General features: G+C 42.5%; 1 protein-coding gene across 1 annotated transcript in view; it reads left to right on the top strand.

The window, feature by feature from the left end:
• LOC310650224 (sodium channel protein type 5 subunit alpha-like) overlaps positions 1-12,676 on the top strand; it is a gene marked incomplete at both ends in the record, with an annotated part of 84,522 nt that overhangs the window by 6,897 nt on the left and 64,949 nt on the right. The window contains 3 exon segments of the mRNA XM_083379057.1: positions 422-513; positions 6,664-6,792; positions 10,592-10,683. Coding sequence (XP_083235183.1) covers positions 422-513; positions 6,664-6,792; positions 10,592-10,683 — 313 coding nt within the window.

Here is a 12,676-nt window from a genome sequence, read left to right as displayed (position 1 = left end):
AGTTAAGATGGAAAGCTTGAGTGAAGTTTTCGTTCTTAAGAGCCGAATATGGAACTCTGCTCTGATCAATGTCAAATAGGACGGAGGGTAGGGGTGGGATTCAGACAGGTGAACAACCGGTTCTCTGTGTGGATGCCTCTTCCAGAAGTCCGTTCTGGGCCTGGGCAACAAAAAAAATTAGCTACCGGTTCTTCCGAAATGGTGCGAACCGGCTGAATCCCACTCCTGACTGAGGGTCATAACAGAGGAGGATTAAGTAGAATAACTGCATTGCTCTGTTGTTGTTTTTTTGAAACGCTTCCTTTAATTTAAGAATACAATTGTAAAACAACCACTTTTTGCCGTATTAACAGATAATTGAACGTACAAGTGTGTGTTGTTTTTTCTTTTTACAAGGAAGACCGTTTCCTTAACATTGTTTACTTTGTTTATTGCATTTATAACATGTGTGGTTCTCGTCAACTGTGTTTTTATGGCTTTAAACAGTCCTCCAACTGATGGCAACAGTACTGAGTAAGTATTTTCTAAACTTTCATATTTCCCCTCCCCCCCCAAGCAATAATTAATGGAACTAATGGACTTGACACAGCAACATAACACAAGCAGCAGTGCTAAATCAAAAACAGTTCAGAAAACCAGTCCAAATTCTGAAGGGTGCGAATGGAAGATAGCATAGCAGATACTAACCTTAATATATTTCCAGCAAGCTGACTGAACTTTCCCCACAATCCTTTCTAACCAGAGCTTCTGCAGCTCCTGTTATGTTCTTCTTGGTTCTCTATTGTTATGCATGCAGGCACCTGCATAGCAACAACCACCAGGGGGCGTTGGCCTGAACGGCTTTGGCGGGAAACCCAGTTTCGGCGGGAAACCTAGGGCCAACCCCATTGGCTGTCCGCTTACCTGGCCAGGTATTTAAGGAGGCCAGGTAACCCTCATTTCCCAGTACGCTACCTCCTCCAATAAAGAGCTGAATGTCTCTTTATTGGAGGGGGCTGGCGTCTCTTCCTTGCGTCGGACCCACTACACAACATCTATTAAATATATTTGAGAAGTTATTTTAACGTTTTTCCTTGCTGATGGAAAAAAAAACCCCTCCGATTTTGATCTGGAACGTGCAGCTTCCTCCTGCCTCAAACTACCTGGATGAAACTTTATTTAATGATGGTTCTTGACCTCTTCTTTCCTGTCTGAAGACTATTCAGAATCATTTGTAATGCCTTGCTTGCTGCTTCTAAAGCATTCTGAAAAGTCTTCCTTTAATCACACTATTCCTCATGGATATCCATGGGGTGAATCATAAAAGTCAAGTTGTCATCAGGATTTGGACAATCAAAGCCCCATGCACTGTACACATGTTTAACATGTACACATGTTAAAAAGAACTTGGGATTTGTTTATGCAGTCATGGCCTTTGGCCTCCTCACACCCCTGATTTTTATTTATTATATTTATATACAATAATCCCAATGATCAGGTGACTCTGACTCTCTGCTAGCCCATCAGTTATTTCCTATTAAGTGAATTAAGCATATTTTTTCTGTCTATAGAGATCCTCAACCATCCAAATCATGGTTGCCCCAAAGGTGCTTTTCAAAAGAACATGACTTTCTTTGAAAACATTTTGCTTCTCATCCAACCGATTCTTTCTAATAACTTTATGGACCTGATTGTATCTTTATCAGATTTAAGCACTATCTGCAAGTTTAATTAGGTAAATTGTAAAATGAGAATCACATCTCATCAGTGGGTCTTATTTTGAACTCATTTAGCGAGCAATGTGCTTCAGACTGGAGAATGTTAATAATAAGAAGTTTGACACCATCTTACTTTGTAATGTCATCATTCAGCAGTGGTTCTCAAACATTTGGGTTTCAGGATTCTTAAAAAGGACCGAGGTCCCCAGGAACTTTGGTTTATATAAGTTATGTCTATTGATGCTTGCTGTAATTGAAACTATAATGGAAAACAAAAATTGCTTCTTGTCCTGAAGGCCGGACAAGAAGCAGTGGATGGAGACTAATCAAGGAGAGACCCAATCTAGAACTAGGAAGAAATTTCCTATATAGGAGAACAATTAATCAGTGGAACGACTTGCCTGCAGAAGTTGTGGGTGCTCCAACACAAGAAGAGATTGGATAACCATTTGTCTGTAATAATATGGGGGTGGGGTTGGACTAGAACAGGGGTGTCAAACTCAATTTCATTGAGGGCCGCATCAGCATTGTGGTTGCCCTCAGGGGGCTGGGTGGGTGTGGCCTGGGTGGGTGTGGCCTACTGGGTGGGCGTGGCTAGAGTGCGTATGTCCTACTGGGTGGGCGTGGCCAGCTCTACATCCTTCGCATCAAGGGTGCCTATGGGGGCCTGGGCAGGAGTGGGACAGATCTGAGGGTCTCTGGCAGGAGGAGGGTCTCTGGGCCAAGGCAGTGGGGGCCGTTCCCTCACTGTTTCCAGTATGGCTTCGCGGGCCACATAAAACCACTTCAGGGGCTGGATCTGCCCCCCGGGCCTTGTGTTTGACATGTCTGCGCTAGAAGACCTCCAAGCTCCCATCCAACTCTTGTTATTCTGAAAAAAAAATCATATATTTATTTCTCTTTGCGGACCCCCTGAAGTGATCTTGGGGATCACTAGAGATCTTGAGACCATACTTTGGAAACCACTTTCATAGAGTTTGTTCTTTTGCTTGATTTTTATTTTGCTAGGGCTACCAAATCTGAGTTGCAGAACTCCAGACAACTATATGGAGGCAGGCTGCAATGAAAACTGTCCTGCTTATATATATATATATATATATATATATATATATATATATATATGGTGTTCCATCCGTCATCATCAGGCTGGTGGCTTCTGCTTCCTTCTTCTGGGAGAAGCATGTGGCTGTTTGTTCCTCTTTTTTAAACTGCCAGAGGGGGTGTGTTCTGTGGGTGGTGTGCTCTGATTAGGTGGGGGAGTAAGTGTGTTCTGATTGGGTGGGAGTGTGTTTTGAATGGTGGGTGTGTTCTGATTGGGTGGGGGTGTGTTTTGAGTGGATGGGCTGGTCTCAGCTGCCAGCCTTAGACCTGAGCTGGTGAGTTGTGCTGCTTTTGTTCGGCTTCGTGTTTGTGGTGGTGCCATGTTTTTATAGTGGGTGTCAGTTTGCTTATTGTGTGGTTTGGAGGGGTTTAAAGTGGCTGATGTTGCAGCTGTAGTTAGGTTTCTGTTTTGTGGTTGTGCCTCGTTATCATTGTGGGTTCGGATTTGCTTTTTGAATGGTTGTGTGGTGGTGATGTCATGTGGTGCTATCATGAGTTTGGGTCTATCATTCTTGGTGGTTGGGACTCGTCTGTCAATCAAGGCGGGTTTCCAAATGGTTGGTAGGCGAGAGGTATCATCTCGTTTGTTTATGCTGTGGGGGCGTTTTTCTATCTCAATGGCTTCTCTGATTATTCTGTTGTTAAAATGTTCAATTTTGGCAATAGTTTTGGTTTTTTTTAAAATCAATTTCATGTCCCGTGGCTTCAAAGTGTTGGACCAGGGATGAAGTTTGTTCTCCTTTTCTGAGTGAGTTTTTGTGCTCTTCAATGCGTGCACTTATTCTTCTGTTGGTCTGTCCGATGTATGTGGTGGGGCAGGTGGTGCATGGGATTTCGTATACTCCTTGGTTTTCTAAGCCAATTATGTCCTTGGGGTTTCTTAGGATGGTGGATATTTTTCTGTCTGTGTAGAATGCTGTTTTGATGTTGTGTTTTTGGAGGACCTTACTGATTCTGTCTGTGGTCCCTTTTAAGTATGGGAGGAGGGCTTTGCCATTTTCTTGTTCTCTGTCTTGGGTTTTTGTGGGTGTCTCTCTTCGGATTAAGTTGGTAATCGTTTTTCTTTGGAATCCATTGGCTGTTAGTACATTAGTGAGAGTGTGTAGTTCGGTTTTTTGGTGTTGTTCATCAGCTAGGTGTTTTGTTCTGGAGATGAGTGTCTTGGCTACGGAGTTGATCTGTGCTGGGTGGTGGTGTGAGAGTGCGTTCAGATAGCGGTTTGTGTGTGTTTTTTTATGGTAGATAGTGTGTCCTAGGGAGCCGTTGGATTTCTTGTAGACTAAGACATCAAGGAAGGGGAGTTGATTGTTAGCTTCTGTTTCCATAGTGAATTGTATTTTGGGGTGTAGGCTATTGAGGTGTGTGAGGAAGTCATACCATAAAAAAACACACACAAACCGCTATCTGAACGCACTCTCACACCACCACCCAGCACAGATCAACTCCGTAGCCAAGGAGGCGCCCAAACCTCCCCAAACGTCGGCAGGAGGAACGGAGACTTGCCGACGTTTGGGGAGGTTTGGGGAGGCGCCCAAACCTCCCCAAACGTCGGCAGGTCTGCGCGGAGGAACGGAGACCTGCCGACATTTGGGGAGGTTTGGGGAGGCGCCCAAACCTCCCCAAACGTCGGCAGGTCTGCGCGGAGGAACGTAGACCTGCCGACGTTTGGGGAGGTTTGGGGAGACGCCCAAACCTCCCCAAATGTCGGCAGGTCTGCGCGGAGGAACGGAGACCTGCCGACGTTTGGGGAGGTTTGGGGAGGCGCCCAAACCTCCCCAAACATCGGCAGGAGGAACGGAGACCTGCCGAGGTTTGGGGAGGCGCCCAAACCTCCCCAAACGTCGGCAGGTCTGCGCGGAGGAACGGAGACCTGCCGACGTTTGGGGAGGTTTGGGGAGGCGCCCAAACCTCCCCAAACGTCGGCAGGAGGAACGGAGACCTGCCGACGTTTGGGGAGGTTTGGGGAGGCGCCCAAACCTCCCCAAACGTCGGCAGGTCTGCGCGGAGGAACGGAGACCTGCCGAAGTTTGGGGAGGTTTGGGGAGGCGCCCAAACCTCCCCAAACGTCGGCAGGAGGAACGGAGACCTGCCGACGTTTGGGGAGGTTTGGGGAGGCGCCCAAACCTCCCCAAACGTCGGCAGGTCTGCGCGGAGGAACGGAGACCTGCCGAAGTTTGGGGAGGTTTGGGGAGGCGCCCAAACCTCCCCAAACGTCGGCAGGTCTGCGCGGAGGAACGGAGACCTGACGACGTTTGGGGAGGTTTGGGGAGGCGCCCAAACCTCCCCAAACGTCGGCAGGAGGAACGGAGACCTGACGACGTTTGGGGAGGTTTGGGGAGGCGCCCAAACCTCCCCAAACATTGGCAGGTCTCCGTTCCTCCGCGCCCTGCCTGCCTGCTTCTTTCCGCTGCGGAAAGAAGCAGGCAGGCAAGGCGCGGAGGTCCGGAGACCTGCCGACGTTTGGGGAGGTTTGGGGAGGTGCGCGCGCACTTCCCCAAACCTCCCCAAACTTCGGCAGGTCTCCGGATGGCGGTGGCTTGGGAGAGGTGCGCGCGATCCCGGAAGCACCAAAGCCTCGGCCGCGCACAAGTCCTCGGTAAGTTTTTTTGTTGACTGGAGTATAAGCCGAAGTGGAATTTTTCAGCCCAAAAAGTGGGCTGAAAAATTCGGCTTATACTCAAGTATATACGGTATATATAAAATGACATGATATTTTGTGTTAAGAGTAGCAAAAAGTACTTTGTTTGCAGTCACTAAACACATCAATTGCTGAGAGTTCTTAGTATTGTTCTCATAGTAAAAGGCTTCATTCCCCAGCTAATTCTACATTCTGTTATTTTTGGGAACGTTTCCCCTCTTTGAGGATTAGGCAGATATTTTGCAACAACTAGTAACATAAACCAAGGCAAGTTTCTTAACCTGATATGCTTTTGCCCAAATAGGATCTGAACCAGAAAGGTAGATTAATATCTATTTATACATAAGTAAAAGGCGTTGGCTCAGTGGGTTAGGACGCTGAGCTTGTCGATCAGAAGGTCGGCAGTTTGGCGGGTCGAATCCCGAGTGCCGCGTAGCAGAGTGAGCGCCTGTTACTTGTCCCAGCTTCTGCCAACCTAGCAGTTCGAAAGCACGTAAAAAATTCAAGTAGAAAAATAGGGACCACTCCGGTGGGAAGGTAACAGTGTTCCGTGCGCCTTTGGCGTCTAGTCATGCCGGCCACATGACCATGGAGACGTCCTCGGACAAGCGCTGGCTCTTCGGCTTTGAAACGGAGATGAGCACCGGCCCCTAGAGTCGGAAACGACTAGCACGCATGTGCGGGGGAACCTTTACCTTTACCTAAAAGGCATGTCTCTCGGGGATACAAGGTTAAAGGCTCCTTAAAAGAGAAAAAAATAGCTTTATAAACAGTTCAACCATATTGGAGTTGGATTGTGTTCTCCAATTGGCTAGCATCATTTGAGTTATCAAGCATCTAATTAGCATGCTCAGTAACTATATATGTAGCATGTAACAGTTCATAGCATCCCCTGATTCTTAGCATGATCTTGTTAATGACCAATTGCATATTCATAAGGTGTGTTTCCCACGGTGAGTGTTCAGGTGATTAAAGTTCATACTTTTGCACAGACCTCTGGCTGGTCTGAACCAATACTTACCAGAAACCGGGGTTTGTTTGTTTTTTGCTTTGTTATTTCAAAGAAGAAGAAACATTAATCAGAGACTCTCCTTGTTACTGAAAACAGTTACTCAAAGACCACCAACCCTCCTGCTGCCAATAGTAATACTGAAATATTCTATACTATCAGCTGAATATCCTTTTTTCCTATTTCTAATGGCTTTTTTTTGCTGCTTTCCTTTTCAGAATTATTTTCACAAGCATTTATACAGCGGAGTTCGTAGTCAAAGTGGTAGCACGAGGATTTGTTTGTAATGAATTCACTTATCTGCGAGATCCTTGGAATGTTTTGGATTTTTTTGTTTTAATTATGACGTAAGTTTCTTTGCTGGTTGAAACCCCTGTAGAGATAGATAAGCTCAAACTCTCCTTAGTTTTTAGTGAGAGGGAGTTTCTGGTCTAAGGGTTACTTTTAAGCATGTAGTAATCAGCCTACCATTTTGGAAATAAATAGCTTATTTGCTTTATTTATTCAATTTACATGGTTACTTATCTCACAAGTGCTCTTAAAACTCCTATCTCTGGATTTTATTTGAGAAGGCGAAACTGAACATAGACAAGAGACAGATGTTAATGGTATGAAATAAGATAGTAATGATAAAATTAAACAATATATTTTGTCTCTAACTTCTCCAGCTCCCCTGTAAAAATTTTACCTATAATTCCTTACCATTGAAATAGAAGGAAATACAGATAGTCCTCGGCAATTGAACCCAAAATTTCTGATGCTAAGTGAGACAGTCGTTAAGTGAGTTTTTACCCCATTTTACAACCTTTCTCGCCACAGTTGTTAAGTGAATCACTGCAGTTCTTAAGTTAGTAACACAGTTGTTAAGTGAATCTGGCTTCCCCATTGACTTTGCTTGTCAGAAGATTGCAAAATGTGATCACATGACCCCAACACATGGCAACCACCATAAATATGAACCAGTTGTCAAGCATCTGAATTTTGATCACAACCATGGGCATGCTGCAATGATCATAAGTGTAAATAATGGCCACCTCACTTTTTCAATGTCTTTGAAAGGTCACTAAACAAAGGGTTGTAACTCAAGGGCCACCGGTAAAGAGAAACAAAAGTGACACAGAGAGCCATTGAGATTTATTAATGAATGGAGATTTATTGCTGGGGAAATGGGAACGAAGAGTCAGTTTGGTCTGGTGATTAAGGTACTGAGAAGAAATTCAGTATCCTGCCTTAGGCATGAAAGCCGGCTGGGTGGACCAATCACCAGGAGGCGGTGAGTTCTAGTCAGTGCTTTTTTATATAAAAAAAGGTGCCGGAACTCACACATGTCATACAACCCGCCTTGCCTACCCTACAAGGTTCCATCCAAAAAAGGTGCCGGAACTCCGTTCTGAGCGTTCTATGACAAAAAAAGCCCTGGTTCTAGTCCTGCCTTAGGCATGAAAGCCGGCTGGGTGACTTTGGACCAATCACCAGGAGGCGGTGAGTTCTAGTCCTGCCTTAGGCATGAAAGCCAGCTGGGTGACTTTGGACTAATCACCAGGAGGCGGTGAGTTCTAGTCCTGCCTTAGGCGTGAAAGTCGGCTGGGTGACTTTGGACCAGTCACCAGGAGGCGGTGAGTTGCCTCATGAAAAAGCATATTTGGGATGACTTTGCCACTACTCTCCCTTGTAGCGCTTTTGTTTAATATATTTAATAATATAATTTTATGTTCTGTTTTCTGTTGCTGCATAAGCAAATCAGGCAAGGAAGAACAGAGACATAGGTGGCCATTTTTGTGCCTTCCCATTGGCCTGCAGGAGGGAGTTGGCCAGGACTGTGAACAATCAAAACACAGAGGTGGAAATACATGTTTAAAAATGCTGAAGAAGGTTTGAAGTCTGAGGTGTATGACTGTAGTGCCTTAAATACATAAACTAAAATAATCTGAGGTAAGCTTTATGCTCTTCAGTGCTTCCACCTTCACCAAGCGAAATCTTAGCATTAATAGAGGGATAAAATCAAGATCACATGAATTTCCAGTACCCCTTTACAAAGCCTTAGTAAGTCCACACTTGGAATATTGCATCCAGTTCTGGTCACTACAATATAAAAAAGACTCTTTGGACAGAATGCAGAGAAGAGCAACAAAAATGATTAGGAGACTGGAGGTTAAAACATATGAAGAATGGTTGCAGGAATTAGGTATGTCTAGTGCACAGGTCTGCAACCCGCGGCTCTGGAGCTGCATGCGGCTCTTTCAGCCGTCTCCTGCGGCTCCCAGTCCTCTGCCATGTGCAGTCTAAAAAAAAAAAGGTGGGACTAAAAAAGTTCAACCAATCAATTCAAATAAGCAGGGTAGGGGCATATCTCGCCTTGTCTCCACTCTTCAGTCAAACCCTGTTCTGCACATGCATGCATGTATGCGCATGCGCACACGTTTTTTGCGGCTCTCAGTTTTTCCTTTTGTGAGGGAACCGGTTCCGAGTGGCTCTCACTGTTTCAGGTTGCTGACCCCTGGTCTAGTGTAATGAAAATAAGGACTAGGGAGACATCATAGCAGTCTTCCAAATTCTGAGGGACTGCCACGAAGACGAGGCGGTCAAGCTATTCTCCAAAAGCAAGACAAGAAACAACAGATGAAACTTATCAAGGAGAGAGCCAACCTAGAACTAAGGAAAAAATTGGTAACGATTAGAGCAATCAACCAAGCTTCCCTTCAGAAGTTCTAGGTGCTCCATCACTGGAGACTTTCAAGAAGAGATTGGACAGCCCCTTCTGGAATAGTATAGGGTCTTCTGCGTGAGGAGGGAGTTGTACTAGAAGACCTCCAAGGTCCCTTCCAACTCTTTATTATTCTATGTTCTATATTCTAAAACGTATTCCCAATAAATAATATGGATGAAATAATGCTATCCCTTTATATAGCACTTACAGAAGAAGTTCAGATTGTTGTCCTTAAGAATGTAAGTCTACTGAATCTGGCCATGGCCCATCTTAGTCCAACATTGAGCATTCACAAATATGAACCAGTTGCCAAGCACCTGAGTTTTGATCACATGACCACGGGGATGCTGCAACAGTCATAAGTGTGAAAAATGGCCGTAAGTCCCTTTTTTCAATGACATTGTAACTTTGAACAGTCACCAAATGAACTGTTGTAAGTCAAGGACTACCTGTACTTGAGTCTTCAAGGCCAAGAGCTCTTGATAGACCTGTTCTCTTTTAAAGCCAACCAAATTAATTACCATTATGCACCCCATCTTGTGTATTGAATTTCACAGGTTAATTTATCCATCAGCATTGTTTATACTGTAATGTCTTCCTTGTAATGATTTGATTACAAAGTCTTCAATCACTTTCCTTCCAGCTAGATGTCAACCCTGGAGCATTCTGCTTCCATTTACTTGTTTATTATTTATAACCCACCCTTATTAAACAACTCAAGTGAATGAATATATCTATCATGCCTTCCTCTTCCTTTTCTTCCCCACAACAACAACCCTGTGAGGTAGATTGGGTTGAGAGAGGGGGACTGGCCCCATGTCACCCAGCTACTATCATGCCTAAGGCAGGACTAAAACTCACAGTCCCCTGCAAATTGACCCAAAGTCACCCAACTGTTTTTCATGCCTAAGGCGGGACTAGAATTCACTGTCTCCCAGTTTCTAGCCTGGTGTTTTAGCCAATAGACCAAACTGGCTCTCTAAACTATACAATGCAACAAAGAACTACAATTTCCCCTCTCATTTAATAGGGGCATTTGCAGCTTTTCTGCCCTGAGTATTTTCATACATTCACCCAGTCCAACCTTGTCTGGGTGGATTAACATCAGCCGCCAAAGTTATTCCCAGATTCTGCTACCAAAACAATTGCAGTGGGGACCTTTGGATCACAAAGACCCTTGTGGTCTTTGTGATCCAAATTCACACATTTCAGTAGCCGATAGGATGATGCTGGCAGGAATGCACATATAACTGGAAAACATCTGCCTATCTCAGAGTCCTTGGGATGGACTTAATAGGTGGATAAACATGCCAAATCTAATCTAATCATTTGATGGACTTTGCCAACTTGCCATACTAATTTATTAAATTTCTATGCTGTTCAACTCATAGCAACTCTGCGAAGTATTATATTACAATATTAGCTGTATCTTTATGCAGATATGTAGCTTTCAGTCAAAAATTTGGCAGCATTTCAGCTCTCCGAATTTTCAGGATACTGAGAACTCTAAAGGCCGTTTCTGTAATTCCAGGTAAGTAGCAGTTTTTATTGCTTATAGACAAAATTTAGAAACTGCCTGCCTGTTAAGGATTTAAAATACTGCATTACAGGAACAAATATCAAAGTAATCATAAAACTTTATGTAAAAATGAACTGGTCCACTTTAACACAGAGCTAACCTGCTGTATTTCTACCTGATAAAATTTCTGTTGTTCTGGGAAAGCTGGAATTGAACCCCCCAATTTCAAATCTTGGCAATGATAATGCCGTGAAAAAAGAAAAGAATTAGTATGAATTCAGTGGTCCAAAGCATATCCTGCTTAAATGGACTTTAAAGAGGCACCAGGAGGTTAAAGAGAGCTAACTCAAATCTGAATCTTAACAAGAAAACTAATATATAGTAGTCCTCGACTTATTATAACCACGGTTGGGATTGGAATTCTGGTTGTACATTGTTATGATTGTAAGTTGAAGCAAATCTCATGATTGTAAGTCTAAATCCACTTTCGCAAATGGGCATTTTTTGCTGTTAAACAACTGGTTGTAAGTTGAGGACCACCTGTGCATACTGTGGATGCTATGCTCCAGTTACATTCAGAGGTGCCCTCCCCTTTACCAGTGTTCCCAATATTATCCCAGTATTACCATAATTCTCAGCCACACTTCCAGATCACTTTTCTAAGGCTATTATTTATTTATTATTGTTTTATCCATAACATTTACATGCCACTTTTCTTCCATAAATTAAAGGTAATATCTGATTCTTTTCCATTTCCCATTTGTTCCCGAATGGTGCTGTGAAGGACATAAAAAACCCCGGATACTTTATTTATTTATTGTACACACAGACACACAAACACACACACAAACACACAGGTTCTCTATGCAGCTTCATGAATGAGTTTTAGTCTTCTTTACTTATCTACTGTAGTTTTTAATCTCATAGAGATGGAGTGGAATGGAATGGATAGGATATGATAGGCTAGGCTAGGCTAGGCTAGAATAGAATAGAATAGAATAGAATAGAATAGAATAGAATAGAATAGAATAGAATAGAATAGAATAGAATAGAATAGAATAGAATAGAATAAGAGAATAGAATGGAATAGAATAGAATAGAATAGAATAGAATAGAATAGAATAGAATAGAAAATATGGAATAGAATAATAGAATAGAATAGAATAGAATAAGAGAATAGAATACAAAGAATAGAATAGAAATAGAATAGAATAGAATACAATGGAATGGAATGGAATATATGGAATAGTAAGAGAATAGAATAGGAATAATAGAATAGAATAGAATAGAATAGAATAGAATAGAATAGAATAGAATAGAATAGAATAGAATAGAATAGAATAGAAAATATGGAATAGAATAAGAATAGAATACAAAGAATAGAATAGAAATAGAATAGAATGGAATGGAATGGAATATATGGAATAGTAAGAGAATAGAATAGAATAGAATAGAATAGAATAGAATAGAATAGAATAGAATAGAATAGAATAGAATAGAATAGAATAGTATAGAATAGAATAGAATAGAATAGAATAGAATAGAATAGAATAGAATAGAATAGAAAATATGGAATAGAATAAGAGAATAGAATAGAATAGAATAGAATAGAATAGAATAGAATAGAATAGAATAGAATAGAATAGAATAGAATAGAATAGAATGGAATGGAATGGAATGGAATGGAATGGAATGGAATGGAATGGAATAGAATAGAATAGAATAGATTTGTTGGATGTGTGATAGACACATAAGAAATAAGCTCTCAGTGTACATGCAAAACAATGAAGTAATAATCATCATATCAAAATAATAATAAACATAATGACACCAATATGAGACGGTAGTGGAACAGATGACAAAGACAATAGTAATACAGCCACACTACATGGGTAAATATACTTGGACATAAGACTTAGACTGTGGGAATCAGGTGTTGAGCAGAGGGATGGCACAAACGGACACAAAAAAATTGTCTTTGTGTCTAGTTGTTTTAGCATGCAAT

Source organism: Vipera ursinii (genome assembly GCF_947247035.1).
Source record: "Vipera ursinii genome assembly, chromosome: Z".
Taxonomy (NCBI): domain Eukaryota; kingdom Metazoa; phylum Chordata; class Lepidosauria; order Squamata; family Viperidae; genus Vipera; species Vipera ursinii.
The sequence above is the reverse complement of the archived record's forward strand: the minus strand, read 5'-3'. Positions and strand labels throughout refer to the sequence as shown.